The 16,992-nt window shown below is 47.3% G+C and overlaps 1 protein-coding gene across 3 annotated transcripts in view; it reads left to right on the forward strand.

Moving 5' to 3' along the window:
• Positions 1 to 16,992, forward strand: part of OGDH (oxoglutarate dehydrogenase) — a 70,399-nt gene that overhangs the window by 1,237 nt on the left and 52,170 nt on the right. The window contains exons 1-2 of one of the 3 annotated variants that reach the window (XM_035026433.1): positions 1,309 to 1,330; positions 13,610 to 13,858. In XM_035026433.1, coding sequence (XP_034882324.1) covers positions 1,313 to 1,330; positions 13,610 to 13,858 — 267 coding nt within the window. In that variant the 5' untranslated portion in view covers positions 1,309 to 1,312. Of the gene's footprint in view, positions 1 to 1,308; positions 1,331 to 13,609; positions 13,859 to 16,992 lie in introns of those variants that run through there. The other 2 variants (XM_035026434.1, XM_035026435.1) reach the window with 2 other exon arrangements.

Consider the following 16,992-nt stretch of genomic DNA (forward strand, 5'->3'; position numbering starts at 1 on the left):
CTCAGTACCCCCTCCGGACTCAGTACCCCGCCTTGCCCATCCTTCTCTTTGTGCTCCTGGGGGGGCACCCTTGAGCAGACCACCCCCAGCACCCCGTGGACTCAGTACCCCTCTGGACTGAGCACCCCGCTTTAGCCATCCTTCTCCCTGCGCTTCTGGGGGGACGCCCTTCAGCGGACCACCCCCAGCACCCTGTGGACTCAGTACTCCTCCAGACTCATTACCCCGCATACCCATCCTTCTTCTTGCACTCCTGGGGAGATTGCGGACCACCCACAACACCCCATGGATTCAGTACTCCTCTGGACTGAGTATCTCGCCTTACCTATTTTCCTTGTGCTCCTGGGGGGACGCCCTTGAGTGTATTTAATCTCCACAGCACCCTGTGCACTCAGTACTCCTGCAGGCTCAGTACCCTGCCTTACCCATCCTTCTTCCTGCTCTCCTGGGGCAATGTCCTCGAGCATATTTAACCTCCGCAGCACCCCGTGTACTCAGTGCCCCACCATACTCAGTACTCTGCCGTACGCATCCCTCTTCTGTGCTCCAGGGCTGAAGCCCTTGAGTGACCACCCCTGCAGCATCTCCTGTACTCAGTACCCCCCCATACCCATCCTCCCTGTTTTCTTGGGGTGACATCCTTGAGCGTATTTAATCTCCGGAGCACTCTGTGTACTTAGTACCCCGCCATACTCAACACCCCGCCATACCCATCATTCTTCCTGTTCTCTTGGGGTGACACCCTTGAGCATATTTAACCTCCATGTCACCCTGTGGACTCAGTACCTCTCTGGACTCCACACCCCACCTTACCCATCCTTCTCCCTGAGCTCCTGGGGTCACTACTCTGTACTCAATACTCTGCCATACAGAACCTCACATACCCATCCTTGCTGTGCTCCTGGGGTGACATGCTTGAACAGACCACCCCACAGCACTCTATGTACTCAGTACTCCTCCATGCTTAGTACCACTCCAACCCCATAACTTTGGGCACTCCTGGGGAGAGGCCCTCGAGCATATTTAATCTCCACATCACACCGTGTACTCAGTACCCCTCCGGACTCAGCACCCTGCCTTACCCGTCCTTCTCCCTGTGCCCCTGGGGAGATGCCCTTGAGCGGACCATCCCGCAGCATCCCACCGTACTCGTCCTTCCTCCAGAGGTCTGAGAGCCCGTGTAGAGATGAAGCGCATTTCTTGGAGTAGCGCACCAGTCATGCATCTCTTCCACTTCACGGAGCTCCCAGAGGGAAGTGTAAGTTGTGTGCTGAGACTCAGTAGAAAAGCGGTGGTTGCACACGGAGGAGAGATGAGTCCGAGGCCTGAGGTGAGACCTCTGTCTGGTGTTCCTTTGTGCCCTATTCTGCAGGCCTGGCCTGTGGAGCAGGGACTGGGGGCGTGCTTCCAGGCTCACTGCTCTGAGCAGCTGCAGGACAAGTGGCCTGGACTGGAGCCTTGTTTGCATAGTGGCAGGAGCTGTGACAGTCAAACTGCAGCGTTTTCCTGCGGACACGTTTCACATGAAAATATGCAGTACTCTTCTAGCTTTGCAAAGGAGCCGAGGACTGGTTCTTGGAAAGTTGGAGAAAGATCGGAGTTTGCTGATGATTGAGAGCACTTTCCACGTTCCAGTTTTTTTTCCTTTGCAACACTTTGGAGATACAGTTCATGAGCTGTACCATTCACTCACTTAAAATACACGATTAAATGATTTGTCATTTATTCACAGTTATGCAACCATCACCGCAGTTCGGTTACTTTTAAAAACTAATTTCAGAAGCATGAATTTCTGGGGTTTCATTTAAATTTGCACAGTTTATTAAATATCCATCATGTTTATTGTATGTCTATCACACCTACACATGTGTGTACTTATGTGCATATCAGATCTACTTTTAACTGATCTCACTCCCCACTGCCCCATTTGAAGAAAATACTATACTATCTACCTTTTAAATTTTTAGATAGTTTTTTTAAATTTTGGGATAATTGCAGTTGAGATTTATTTTGATAATTGTACATATAAATTTGTTATATGCAGTTACAACAAATAGTATGAGAGATTCCAGTGTCCCTTTGCCTAGTTTCCTCAAATGATAACATTTTGCAGAAACTAGAGTATGATATCACACCCAGGTACTGACATTGATAACAGCCAAGATACAGAATATTTCCCTCATCACAAGGATCCCTCCTCTTGCCTTTTTATAGCCACACATTCTTTCCTCCTGCTTCCATCTCCTTAGCTCCTGGCAGCCACTAATCTGCTCTCCATTTCTATGATTTTGGCAAATGAAGCGGGTTATATAAAGAGAATCATAAGGTATGTAACCTTTTGGGATTGGCTTTTTGCACTCTTCAATTTTCTGAAAATGAATGCAGCTTGCTGCCTTCATTTAGCTCCTTTTTATGCCTCCAGGCCTTGGATGCAACACCATTGGCTCACCCATTAAAGGAGGTCTGAGTTGTTTCCATTCTTTGGCTATTATCAATAAGGCTCCTAGAAGCATTCCTGTGCAGGTTTTTATGTGAACCTAAGTTTTTGTCTCTCTGGGATAGATGCCTGGCTGTGCAATTACGAGGTCATATGGTGGTTGCATGTCTAGTACTTTTAAGAAACAGCCTTGGGCGCCTGGGTGGCTCAGTTGGTTAAGCGACTGCCTTCGGCTCAGGTCGTGATCCTGGAGTCCCAGGATCGAGTCCCGCATCAGGCTCCCTGCTCAGCAGGGGGTCTGCTTCTCCCTTTGACTCTCTTCCCTTTCGTGCTCTCTGTCTCTCATTCTCTCTCCCAAATAAATAAATAAAATCTTTAAAAAAAAAAAATAGCTTTCTGTGCCTTCTCTGGCAGAAGCCAGGATTATTTCAACAGAGACTTAAAGCTATTTAAAATTGATCAGCCTTGGGCGCCTGGGTGGCTCAGTTGGTTAAGTGACTGCCTTCGGCTCAGGTCATGATCCTGGAGTCCCGGGATCGAGTCCCACATCGGGCTCCCTGCTCGGCAGGGAGTCTGCTTCTCCCTCTGACCCTCCTCCCTCTCATGTGCTCTCTCTCTCATTCTCTCTCTCTCAAATAAATAAAATAAAAAATAAAATAAAATCTTAAAAAAAAAAGAAAAGAAATAGACGAACTTGGCTGTGCCATTTTACCTTCCCACTAGTAATGTATTTGAGGTCCACTTTCTCCACATCATTGCCAGCATTTCATGATGTCACTATTTTTTTTATTTTAGCCATTCTAATAGCTATGTGGTGATGTCTCATTGTGCTTTCAGTTTGCATTTCCCTGATGGCTGCTGATATTGAACACGTTTTCATGTGCTTATTTGCCATCTGTATATCCACTTGAGTTATGCCCCTTTTTTGGTCTTCTGCCCATTTTATGGTAGTTTTTTTTTTAAATATTGAGTTTTGAGAATTCTTTATATATTATAGCCCTTCGTTGGATATGTGGTTTGCAAATATTTTCTCCTCATCTATAGCTTGTCATTTTCTTAAGATATTTTGCAGGGCAAAAGTTTTAATTTTGATGAAGTCCAGTTTATCAATTTTGTCTTTTATGGATCCTGCTTTTTTTTTTTTTAAGATTTTATTTATTTATTTGACAGCGAGAGAGGGAACACAGTAGGAGGAGTGGGAGAGGGAGAAACAGGCTTCCCGCTGAGCATGGAGCCCGATGCAGGGCTCGATCCCAAGACCCTGGGACCATGACCTGAGCCGAAGACAGACGCTTAACGACTGAGCCACCCAGGCGCCCCCTGGATCCTACTTTTGGTGTCAGGTTTAAGAACTCTGCTAGCTCTAGTTCCTGGAGATTTCCTGTTGTGTACTTTTGTATAAGTTTCATAGTTTTGTATTGTACATTTAAGTCTCTGATTCATTTTGAGTTAATTTCTATATAAGGTGTGAACTCTAGTTTGAGATGTGTTTGGTTTTTTTGGGGGGGGGGAGGGGTTGCCTATGAATCTCCAGTCAACACTGTTGAAAAGATCGTTCTTCCTCCATTAAATTGCTTTTGCACTTTTGTCAGAAATCAGATATGTTTATGTGGGTCTGTTTTAGAGTTCTCTGTTCTGTTCCATTGGACTTTTTGTCCATCTTAACCATCAGTACCACACAATCTTGATTACTGCAGGTACATAGTAAATCTTGAAATCGAGTAGATTTGTTCTTCCCACTTTATTCTTCCTTTTCAAAATTGTTTTAGCTAATCTAGTTCCTTTGCCTTCTCATGTAAATTTTAGAATAATCTTACCTCTATCTACGAAAGAAATTACTGGGATTTTGGTAAGGATTGTGTTTTCCTTGTATATCAATTTGGAGGTAATCAACATCTTTACCACGTTCAGTGCTCCAGTCTGAACACAATATGTCTCTCCATTTACTTAGATTTTTTATTTTTTTCATCTGTGTTTTGTAGTTTTCAGCCTACAGGTCCTGCATATGTTTTGTTGGACTTAAACTGAGTATTTCTTTTTAAAAACTTCTGGTTTTCATGTGTTTGTTGATAACATATAGAAATACTGTTGATTTTTTTATGTTTATCTTGTATTCTGTGACCCTGATGAATTCATTTATTCTGTGTTTTTGTAGATTCCTTGAGGTTTTATATAAAGACAATCATGTCATCTGCAGATAAGAGTGGTTTTCTTTCTTAATCTCTGCCCTGTGTGCTTTTCAGTTCCTTTTCTTGCCTTTTTGTTCTGGCAGCAATTCTCAATACTATGTTGAATAGTAGACATGAGAGTAGACATCCTTGTGTTGCTCCCAATTTTGGAAAGAAGGATTCAGTCTTTCACTATTAAATATAATGTTCGCTGGATGTTTTTGTGGATGCTCTATATCAAGTTTATATCCCCCTTTAATCCTAGCTTTCTGAGGGTTTTATCATGAGTGGGTGTTGAATTTTGTCAAGTGCTTTATCAGCATCTATTGATATGACCATGTGATTTTTCTTCTCTAGCTTGTCAGTATGGTTTTTCTTCTCTAGCTTGTCAGTATTCTTTAAAAATGTGGGGTTATAAAATTATGTATTTCAAGTTGGGTTAGTTGTGGCAGTTTATACTTCTGTGGAGTTCCTCATGTCTAGCTGTTCTGTCCCTTGTTGAAAGAGGGCACTTGCAAGTCTCCAACTATAACTGTGAGTTTGTCTTCTTCCCTTTTGTTAGTCTGGTTAACGGATTTTGCACTTACGTTGTTTGATGCACACACACTGCTCTATCTTCTTAGTGGGTTGATCTGTTATCATTATATAATGTCTCTGTCTTGTAATTTTTTTTTGTCCTGATGTCTACTTTATTTGATGATAATATTGCACCCCTGCTTTCCTTTGATTAACGTTTACATAATATGTAATTTTTCACCTTTTCACTTACAGTCTTTTTTTTTTTTTAAGGTTTTATTTATTTGACAGAGAGAGACACAGCGAGAGAGGGAACACAAGCAGGGGGAGTGGGAGAGGGAGAAGCAGGCTTCCCACTGAGCAGGGAGCCCGATGCAGGGCTTGATCCCAGGACCCTGGGATCATGACCTGAGCCGAAGGCAGACTCTTAACAACTGAGCCACCCAGGCACCCCTTCACTTTCAGTCTTTATCATTTTTTTGAATTGAGTTTCTTGTAGGCGTGCATATAGTAGGATCCTGTTGTTTTATCCACTTTGCCAATCTCTGTCTTCTAATTGGTGTATTTAGATCCTTTACATTTAATGTAATACGTTGTTGATATATTGGGAGGTAAGTAACAATTTCTTTACTTTCTGTTTTTTATTTCTTTGCTTTCTTTTTCCTGACCTCTTGCGGGTTATTTGAACACGTTAAAATTTTACTTGTTTCTGTATATAGTGATTTTGAGTATATTTCTTTGAATAGCCTTTTTAGTGGTTGGGTATCCCATTATATGTATGTAATTTATCTTAGTCTATAGGTGTCATCATTATATCAGTTTGAGGGAGGTGTAGAAACCGTATGTCCATTTATATCTCTTTTCCTTCCCTCATTTAAAATTGTCTTTTTTTTTTTTTTAAGATTTTATTTATTTGACAGAGAGAGACACAGCAAGAGAGGGAACACAAGCAGGGGGAGTGGGAGAGGGAGAAGCAGGCTTCCCGCCGAGCAGGGAACCTGATGCGGGGCTCAATCCCAGGACCCTGGGATCATGACCTGAGCCGAAGGCAGACGCTTAATGACTGAGCCACCCAGGCGCCCCTAAAATTGTCTTAAGTATTACCTTTATATATGTTTAGAACCACATCAGACATGTTGCAATATTTGTTTCATCTATCACACATAATTAGAAGATTCAGGAGGTGAAGGAAATGATATTTATCCGTATACTGTTCTTTCTTATTTCATGATGTTGCAGTATTGCTTATTTTATCATTTCATTTCTGTTCAGAGAATTTCATTTAGCCAATCGTTTAAGGTAGGTCTGCTGGTGGCATATTCTCTTAGCTTTTCTTCATCCTTCATCCTTTCATTCCTGAAGAATATTTTCACTGGATGTAGGAATCTGGGTTCACAATGATTCTCCTTCAGCCCTTGAACGCTGTTGTGCCACTTTCTCTTGGCCTCCATAGTTTCTGGTGAGAAATATGCTCTTCAAATTGTTTGTAATTTTCAGGTTTGATTATGGTGTGTCTTGCAGTGGATTTCTTTAAGTTTATTCCTTTGGGTTCATTAAGTTTCTCACATCTGTAGGTTTTTGTCATTTGCCAAATTTGAGAAGTTTTTGCCATTATTTTTTTGAATACTTTTTAAGCCCCTACCTCTTTCTTTTTCTCTTGAGATTCTGATGACATTTTCATGTCATCAATAATATGATGACATTCATATTCATCATGAAATCTTGTGTTAATGGTCCTACATGTCACTGAGGCCCTGTTCATTTTTCTTTCAGTGTGTATTCCCTGTTGCTCAACTTGAGTAATTTTTTTGTTCTGTCTTTGTTCACTGAGTTTTTTCTATCCCTTTCATTCTGCAATTTAACCCATCCATCAATTTTTTTTTTTTATTTTGGTTGTTGTTATTTTTCAGTTCTGAATTACCATTTGGTTCTTTTTTATATCTTTCATTTCTTTGTTGAGGCTTTTAATTTTTTTTTTTACTTGTTTTCAAGCATGTTCATAGTTGCTCAAGGAAGCATTATAAAGCTGGCTCCCTTAAACTTTTTGCTAGATAATTCTAACATTTTTGTCTTCTTGGTGTCTATAGATTGTCTTTGGGGGGGGGGGTTGGTTGAAATAATCCTGGTTCTTGATGTGTGAGTGATCCTTGGTTATGTCTTGGACATTTTGGGTGTTACATAATGAGACTTGAATCTTGAATGTCTGAACACAGAGAACAGATTTCTGCTGACAGTGCTGAAGGTCTGTGGGTGCTGCCTGGTTACTACTGGGCAGGGTGGAATCTGGACTCCCCACCCAGCCTCCTTGGTATCTGTGGGGAGGGACTTGTTGTTATTGCTGTGTGGGTGTAAGTCCCCCATTAAGCCTTTGTGATTCAACCCTGCCCGGGAAGGGAGGGGTGCTGCCCTGTTACTGCTGGGCACAGGTGGAATGCAGGCTCCCTCCTGGCCTCCACTGCCCTTGCGCGGGTCACCTGGTGGGGGTGGAAGTCCCTGATCTTCTCTGACACGACTGGTTGGTGTAGAGGTGGTCAACAGTGTTTTCTCTAGAGTTGGCTGCAGGCTGCGGTAGAGCAATGATTGTCTAAAAATATTCTGTCCTGCTATATAACCCTTTTCTGGTCCTTTGACCAGAGAGAGCAGGCTTTGTTTGCAGCTTGTCTATGTCAATCGTCATTTCTGGGTTGCCAGCTTCTTCAGCACCTAGTCTGGGGTATATGAAGCAGAAAGAAAATTGAGGACTTGATGCTGTGCCTTTTTGGGCCCCCAGATCCCTTCCCAGTCTGCCTCCTCCTCTCCACCTTTCAGAGTCTTATGTTTTCTTTGGTTTAAATGTAATGTCTTATTTCTTTAGTTGCATTTAGTGGGAAACAGAAGTCCTATATGTGCCTTTGTTTGTTTTAAGATTTACTTATTTTGGAGGGGAGGGGCAGAGGGAGAGGGCAAGAGAAATGCAAGCAGACTCCGTGCTGAGTACAGAGCCTGATGTAGGGCTCGATCTCATGACCCTGAGAGCATGACCTGAGCCAAAACCAAGAGTCAGATGCTTAACCGACTATGCCACCCAGGCACCCGCTGTATGTGCTTTTAAATTTTTAATAAATACTGACGAATGGTCTTGTTTTCCATTAATACTTAATCTGTAGTCTGATCAACACCCTTGAAGAATGCCTGTCTAGCTACACCCTAGAGTACCACACAGTGGTGGTCTGGGTGAAGACAGGTCAGCCTTGAGACCTACGCACTGAAGCTTGTTGGGAGTTCTGACCTCAGAGATGGAAGCTCTTAGTAATCTGGTCAGCTACCTGCTCCATATTAATTTACGTTTAGGTTTACCTTGGGAACTTAAGCTTTTTAAGAGATACCATTAGTTGGTCTTTTTTTCCTGCTGGTAAGCAGTGATTCTTTGGTCATAGAACACTCTCAGAGTATGCAAAGTGCTCTCATGTTTGTACCATAATCACAAAAAGCGATGGGTGGGAACAAGATTGATCGCTGCCGTCACTTTCTGGCAAAGGAACCTGAACACGGAGCCAGTGACATGTTTGAGGCTCGTGTGGCAACCGAGAGTCCCTTTGCCTCTTTGCCCTGTAGGCTCGCTCAACCATCATTTCTACCAAGTAATGGCGAGATACCTTTGCACATTGAAAGTGATCCTCACCACTTCCCTGTCCTTCAGTTTATGCTTGATGAGGCGTCACAAGTGAAAGACATCGAATTCTTTTAGATTTTCCGCCAGGAAGGGGAGAGTTCCTATTTGTGCTCTCCGTGCATGTCCTTGCATCACTGTGGGAAGTATGATAAGTGCAGCCATGGAAGGAACAGCTGTAGGCATGTCGCACACATGGTCTTCTTGGTTCATCATGAGCATCTCAACGAGTCTGAAACCACAAAAGAAAGAAAGGAGAATGTCTTCAAGATCAGTTGTTGTGCTTTTTAAATGGCTGTCAGGTAACACACAGGGAAACAGCCGCTTAACGATGCAGGCTCTTTTCCTCAGACCCGGGGAGCTGCCTGGGCTGTCCTCGCTAGACCTTGCCTCTGTGATTGCACCTCTGCCTCGCCGACGTGACTTTGATAGCGTCAGGAGTCGGTTTATCTCTGCATCCTCTGCATGGGGAGGTGGCCTTGGGTAAAGTGTGTGTCCAGTGGGGGAAGGTCCAGGCACGGATAAAGTCCTGTTCTACGTCAGCATGTACTTTCCTAAGGGCAGTATACCGAATCCTTAATCACAAGTTTTGCCTTGGTTTTTGCTTATCTTAAATGTTCTTTTTCCCGAAGGCACAGGTCTATACCTGCATCTCGAAATTAACGGGTTACAAATAGGGTCATTTTGTGGGCTTTACCAATACTAATAGAATCACTTACGTGTTTTCTTAGACGTAGTTTTGTGTTTTTTTAAACAATGTCTTTGTGCAATTCATATACCACACAATTCACCCATTTAAGTTTCACAATTGGATGTTTCCCAGTATATCGGAAGGCTTTGCAGCCATCAGCATAATCTAGTTGTAGAGCATCTTCATCCTCCTCTGAAGAAAAGCCACACCCATTAGCAGACACATGTCCTCTCTGCCCCCACCGCCATGCAGCCACCAGCAGGCTGTCTGTAGAGATTTGCCTCTACTAAACATTCTACATGATAAAATCACATGACCTGTTGTTTTCTGTGGATGACTTTGCTCACATAACACTCTCGAGGTTCGTCTGAGTCGCAGCACGGATCTGTAGCACATCCTTTTTTACTGCCAGCTGCTGTCACCCTGTGGGCTGTAGCACGTTCTGTACACCCTTCCATCAGTTAATGGACGTTTGGGTTGTTACCGTGTTTTGGCGACTCATGAATAATGCCACTGTGAACGTTCACGTACAAAGGTTCGTATAGACATATGTTTTTGTTTCTCTTGGTTACGTACCTAGGAATGGGAGTACTGAGTCATGCGGTAGCTCTATGTTTAACTTTCTGAGGACCTGCCACACCGCATTCCCCGGCGGCTACACTCCCACCAGCAGTGCGCAAGGGCTCCCGTTTCTCCACATCCTCCCCAATACCTGTGTTCTCTTTGATCATGTCCAGTCTAGTGGGCATCAAGTGGTATCTTGTAGTTTTGATTTGAAGCTCTTGAATGAATAATGATTTTGAACATCTTTTAATGTGTTTGTTGGCCAATTCTGTATCTTCTTTGGAGAAACGTCTACTCGTGTCCTGTGGTGGTTGTCTGACTTGGTTATTTTTCTCTTTACTGTTGAATTGTAAGAGGGTTTTTGAATGTATTTTGTATATAATTGTGTGATTTGTAAATGTTTTTTTCCTATTTTGTGTTTGTGTTTTCTGTTTCTTGATGGTGTCTGTGATGACACACAAAGGTTTTTATTTTGATGGGGTCCAATTTATCTGTTTATTCATTCGTTTGTACTTTTGGTATCCTAAGAATCCATTACCTGACTCAGGGCCTACAAAGATTTACTACATTGTAACGTGGAAGTTATAAAACGTTTAAGACTCTTAGAGGTTTTTTAGCCCTTGCATTTAGGTCTTTGGTCCATTTTGAGTTAATTTTCTATATGGTGTGAGATAGGGATCTAATTTCACGCTCTTTTTTGTGGAACTGTGGTTGTCCCATCACCATCTTTTGAAAGGACTAGTTTTTGGTATCCTTGTCAAATAAAAATCTTCATCCAAACCAAAGTCAGAACACATGGACTTTTTGGATAACCCAAGGTTTTCATGAAAGTGTTTGAACAATTGAACGTCTCTACCAAATGATGCACTGTTCTTTTTTTTTAAGATTTTATTTATTTATTTGACAGACAGAGACACAGCAAGAGAGGGAACACAAGCAGGGGGAGTGGGAGATGGAAAAGCAGGCTCCCCGCGGAGCAGGGAGCCTGATGCGGGGCTCGATCCCAGGACCCTGGGATCATGACCTGAGCCAAAGGCAGACGCTTAACCAACTGAGCCACCCAGGCGCCCCTGATGCACTGTTCTTATAGTGACTCTGGGATTGGAAAGACGGAATCTGGTTTTTCCAAAATCTGGAATGTAAACCCAGTGTCTGCTCAGGTCCATCAGATCGTAGGCATCCTTGGGTGGAGCCATCCACTCCCCTTTGTTAAGGGCAGTTTGACAGTTGCCATGTATCCCGGTGACTGTCTGGGCAGCCGTGAGCTCTGTGTCAGTTTCAGTGACTGCAGACAGCAGCTAAGGTAACACGGGCTGTTTGCAGCGTCGTGTTGGAAGGACCGATTTTGGCGGAACCGAAGGAATGAGTGGTTTGTGGTTGTCAGTGTGGTACCTGGGTCACTGGGCATCCCAGCAGCTCAGTAGTGACAGTTGGTGGCGGTGAGACTACTGTGTCCTGGGAGGAGAGCCCGATGCAGAGACCGTGGCGTGGCTCAGGAGGCTCGGACGACAGAGACGCTGGAGGGGAAACAACGAGCGCTTTGCTTTGGATGTACGTCATGAAAAGCCGCGGCGGTGGTTTCTGTCATCCCTGCGTTGGCTGGGGCTCGATGGAGAGCCGCGTGGTGAGGGCCAGGGAGAGCGGACGTGAAGTGGAGCGTGCGACTCCAAGGAGAAAATAGCGCAGCCTGAGATTGCGTTCCGTGGCCACTTCCGAAACCCGCGGCCTGCCCGTCTTGAACCTGTGAGGGGCAGGATGGCGTTGGTTGTGCCACTGGTTTCAGAGCACCTGCTCTGCTTCTTCCTTTTGCTGGCCTGTCTTTGTGAAGCAGCAGGGCGGGCCGGCGCCCCTTGCGTCCGAGGCCGTGTGTGTATTCTGAGCTTTTTGGGCCGAGAGGAAGAGTTCCTATAAACAGTACCCAGGGTAGTTTGTACAACAGTTATTTCTGGGGAATTCTCAGCACGATTCAGGGCTTGGATCTCCTTCAGGTAGGTGTGGAGGTGGGTGTGATTCCAGCCAGGGCGCCTCCTTCGAGGCACAGGCTCAGGCAAGGCCTTAGGCCAGCACGCATGGCAACCTGGGGCAGAGGGCTGTGGTGTGAGCCTTGCTCCCCTCCCCTCCCCGCCCGGGGCCCCTGGGCACCCAGGATTCTTGGGGAGGGGGAGCAGCACCGTGTCCTTGTCGCTGCCAGCAGGGGCCCTGCCCGCAGGCGTGCTGGGTTCTCAGGCATGGTTGGAATTGGTTCAAGATTCTCTGGAACGGTCTGAACTCTTGCACGGTCTGGCGGCTGCAGCCGCTTGTTTTATAACATGGCTGTGTTTGATAGAGGTATGTGTTAAATTTAGTAAAATTATGACCATCAAGCGCAAGGTCCAGTCAGAAGCAAAGAAGTACCTGCCCCGCCCCGCCCCCCGCAGTCCTTTCCTTCTCGTCCTGGCCTCACCCTTCCTCTTCAGCCGCTGAAGGGCCATGCAGAACAGGAAGACGGGCGTTGCATCCTGGCCCTGCTGTTAGTGGCCCTATGACCTTAGGGACTTTCTTTCGAGAAAGAAACTAAAACTCAGAAAGGCAGTCGGTAAACAGAAGAGCTGGTGCCTGCCTTCTAAGGGGTTTGCCGGGTTCGTGAGGAGTCCTAACGTGTCACAGGGCGGGTAAACATTTCTGTCACGGTCGCTGTGTGCACTTCCCCTTTGGAACCTGTTTAGAGCGCAGCCCCTGCCTGTCAGGCCTTCCCAAGCTCCCCGGTGCTTATGAAGTGTGACCACGTTCTTGGGGGTGGCGTCAGGACCCTCCACGCAGTCCTGTCCAGCTCACCCCCCTCCCCCGTCTCGTGTCAGACAGCTCTTGCTCTTCCTCTGTGTTCCTTCACGCTTTCCCACGTCTCTGTCTCTCCCGCTCCTGATTCTTCGGCTTAGAATGCCTCCTCCCCTTCACGGCTAAATGCTTCCTCGAGGCCTGAAAGCTGTAGCCTTCCCAAAGCTTCCCTTGTCTGTTCTTTCCTCCCACCTGGAAGGAACGGGCCTTTGGAGGGGTTCTGTTGACATTTTGGGTGCCTGTCAGGGACTCAGTGTCTTCTCTGCAGTGTCTTTTTCCTTTTTTATTCTTTTTCTCTTCTGCCTGATGATAAATTATTTGAGGGTGACCAAAATATTTTTCCAGCTTCTGTGTATGTTCCAGAACACCATGAGTCCAGGAGCTGCTCAGTAGTTTCAGGATAGATTAGAAATATCTTTCTCATTTTATGGTTAATCTTAATCTAATCCTCATGAAATAATCTTTGTTGCCTTTTCTGTGATTGTCTTGCGCATAAACTTTAGAACGTCCCATGTGTATCGTTGGCCTCACATCCCTCCAGCGAGACCGCAGCTGCGTCTTCGCCTCCGTGTCACGTGGAGCACGGCCCCGTACATAGAAGATGGGTTTGGGTGGACACGTGTGCACGCGCTCGGTCGTGTCCTCTGCGCCCGGACCCGGGCCCTGACGCGGAGCTCACGGCCACGAGTGTCTCCGCCAGCCACAGTCTGCACAGGTTTTCCCTGTCTGATGAAATGCCCTTTCTGACTTTTCTTCCTTTTTTTGTGCAGACCGTCGTGAGAGACATCAGGACAAGAATGTTTCACTTAAGGACTTGTGCTGCTAAGTTGAGGCCGTTGACGGCTTCCCAGACTGTGAAGACATTTTCACAAAACAGACCAGCAGCAGCTAGGACGTTGGGGCAGATTCGGTGCTTTACCGCCCCCGTTGCTGCCGAGCCCTTCCTCAGTGGGACTAGTTCCAACTATGTGGAAGAAATGTACTATGCATGGTTGGAAAACCCCAAAAGCGTACACAAGGTAAGGGTCCCAGGAGCGGATGTCTTCGTGTGTTTGCAGTCTTGGCCTGATGTTGGCCGGCTGTCCAGGTAAGTACCTGTGTCCTGAGGAGCCTTCTGGAAGGCAGGCCGGCCGGCTAGCTGGCAGCAAAAAAGCCCACCGAGCGGAGTCCTCTGCATTGGCAACTCGGCCATCAGCCCGGGCCCTGCAGCGACCACCTCTCTGGAGGAGCGCTCCCCTCTTGCTTGACACACCGCACACTTGAGACCCGCTCCCTGGGACAGAAGGCCTGTTTGACCTGCAAGGGTCTGAAGAGGCTCGTGCACCCTTTCCAGGGCCTCCCGGAGGATGCTGTGGGATAGACGCCGAAGACAGGATGCAAACAGAAGCCACGACCCTGCCGGATACTCCATCCCATCTTCCTGAGAAACCTTAAAATCATCACATGCAAATGCTGTGTAAATGGCATTTTCAATCAGTATGCTCCTGTATCTGAGAGTAAATTCTGTGCGGGCTTCTTTCTAATTCCCTTCTGTCGCCCGTAAGGCACGTCCTCGAGAGCCCCCGTGTGCACACGTGTGCTTGATACAGGGCGTGCCCGGCCGCCGAGTTTCCTCCCAGCATTCTGGCCGGTGATGTTTATGGGTTTTCAGGCTGGGCAGCTGGCCCGGTTGCAGGAACTGGAGGGTGGGTCCCCAAGTTGCCATCTGTGCCACATTTGCAGGCCATGGGAGGTTTGGAGGAGACATGGGTACGTGTAAGGTGCCCAGGGTCTGCACAGAGGAGTGCCCAACAGAGGCTGGCCACCGTTAGCTGCTGCTTTGGCCTCTTCCTTACTTGTGAATCTTGGGGTCTTGTCATCAAAAGGCAGCCTGCTTCCACTGGGCCCCTGAGAACAAGCTTCACCCTGAAATGTTCGTGACATTTAAAGGTGGATACGTTCGTGTGGCTGCCGGAGCCACTGGCCTTATTTCATCCTGGTCTGAGCCTCCTTGATCGGCAAAGGAAGGCATCCAGCCGGGTCCTTCCCTGTTCCCTTGGCAACCTGGAGGCCACGTGGCTCCCTGAGCAAGGTGAGACCTGGTTTCCTGTGAGAGTAGATGTTTCCCTGGCCTGTAAACAAAGGGACCACGCAGAGGTGACCCTAGAAAGCAGCCCTCCGTGCGGTGCTGGCTGTCAGACGCTCTGAAGACAGGCGCTGCGCGGTGGGCTCTGGGCTAAACCTCGCCAGAGGCTCCGGGTGTCACACTGTCATCTGGTGCCCAGGCCTGTCCCTCGGCCTTCCTCTCCCCAAACATAATGTCTGTGGAACCAACCACATCTTCTGTCCTCTGGGCTGTAGCAGGGTGTGGGCTCTGGGCAAGGGGTCATGTGCCTTTTCACTCTGCAATGTCCTGACTTCATTCCCACTCCTGGGGAGCACAGCACAGTGACGGCTCACTCACAGGCCAGGGAGGAGTCCAGGGTGGGCACTGGGTCCTTGGACTCTGCCGGTCAGAGCGAACACTCACAGACATGCTGCAGAGCAGGTGTGCAGGGTCTCAGAAAGGGACTTGCCAGTTGAATACGAGAATCCATGCAGGTGGCATCCTGGGGCCAGATTTTATGTGCTGGTTTCAGTTGCGGGGATTCTTCAGGGGACACCACGTCTTCAGGACCGGGGAGGGGTGGGCAGGGCGGTGTAAATCAGGGGGCATGCCCCTCATCCACTGTCCCAGCCACAGGGAATCGATTGCCTCTCCAAGGTGGGATAGGCCTCCTACCTGATGTGTTCGTGTTTCTTCAGAGACACAATCCTGAGCTTGCGTCAGATTCCAGTGGCCTCTGTGACTCAGGGAAGTCCGTAGAAATATTGACTTTCCGAAGAATGCTTCATTTGTGCTCATGTTTTAGAACACGTAGTTCAAGCAGAAATGATGAATTGGATTTGAAACTTGAGATCGATTGGCTTTCAGAACCCCCACGTGTGGGTTGTGCAGTGTGGGCTCCGTGCCCTGAGGGCTGGCCCTGTCCTCTCTCTCCTCTGTTGATGCAGACCTGGTTCATATCTGGTGGAAACAACAATTTTAGCATCTGCCCTCCCTGCCCTGCTACACTCAGCTTTCCAGTTATTGTTTTAATTTTTTATGATACTTTCAAACAAATGGTAGAAGAGAATAAAACGAGCCCCTGCGAGGAGACCCATGTCCAGCCTCAATAGCACTCCACAGTTTGCCAGTTTCCAGAACCCCTTCCTGCCCCACTCTTTTTTGCTTGTTGATTTTGCTTGGGTGGGGGCCCAGGGGAGTGTTTGAAGCAAATCCAGACCTGGGTCATTTCAGCACGACTCTCACTAATGGGAATGTTGTCTTCACCACACCTAACAGACTTCACAAGATAACTCGCCAGCGTCTACTTCTCAGCCTCAGCCAGCTGTGCCTCTCTTAAAGCGTATGTGCTTTTTGGTTTTTTTTTAAAGATTTTATTTATTTATTCGACAGAGAGAGAGAGCATTAGCAGGGGCAGAGGCAGAGGGAGAAGCAGACTCCTTGCTGAGCAGGGAGCCCGATGCGGGGCTCGATCCCAGGACCCCGGGATCATGATCTGAGCTGAAGGCAGACGCTGAACCCACTGAGCCCCCCAGGTGCCCCGTGTGTGCTTGTTTTTAAAGAACACTTGTATTTTCAAATGTTTCATCGTGAACATTGTTTTTGGTGACGTACGCGAGCAATTCTGAGCTGGAGCCCCTCGTGCTCCTGGTGCCCAGGCGGGCGGCTGGCCCCGACTGCACCCCATCCCCGTCACCACCTCTAGTCTAAATGCCTTGTCAAGCACAGCCCACCGCTGGACCCCATCAGGTGCCCTCAGCAGGGGCCTGTGTGTCAGCACGCGAAGCCTCCCTCATCAGGGTCTCAGCCATGTTGGGGACAAGTCAGATATTTAAGTCTTAGAAACACTTAGAATAAAAGCCAGATTGCCCCGTCAGTATTTAAGACAAGCAGGCCTTGGGCACTGCCAGGCCCTATTTGTGCACGGAGGCACCCCCCCCACCCCCCCGCCAGGCGGACCGTGGTGTCAGCCCCGCTGGGGAGGACCCTGGCTTGCTCCTGGTGCTGGGGCTGGAGGGAGGGCCCTCCCTCCCTCTGGCCGTCCCCGGAGCCTCAGAGCTTGCTTTC

Source organism: Mirounga leonina, unplaced genomic scaffold (genome assembly GCF_011800145.1).
Source record: "Mirounga leonina isolate KUSES-001 unplaced genomic scaffold, KU_Mleo_1.0 Mir_199, whole genome shotgun sequence".
Taxonomy (NCBI): Eukaryota; Metazoa; Chordata; class Mammalia; order Carnivora; family Phocidae; genus Mirounga; species Mirounga leonina.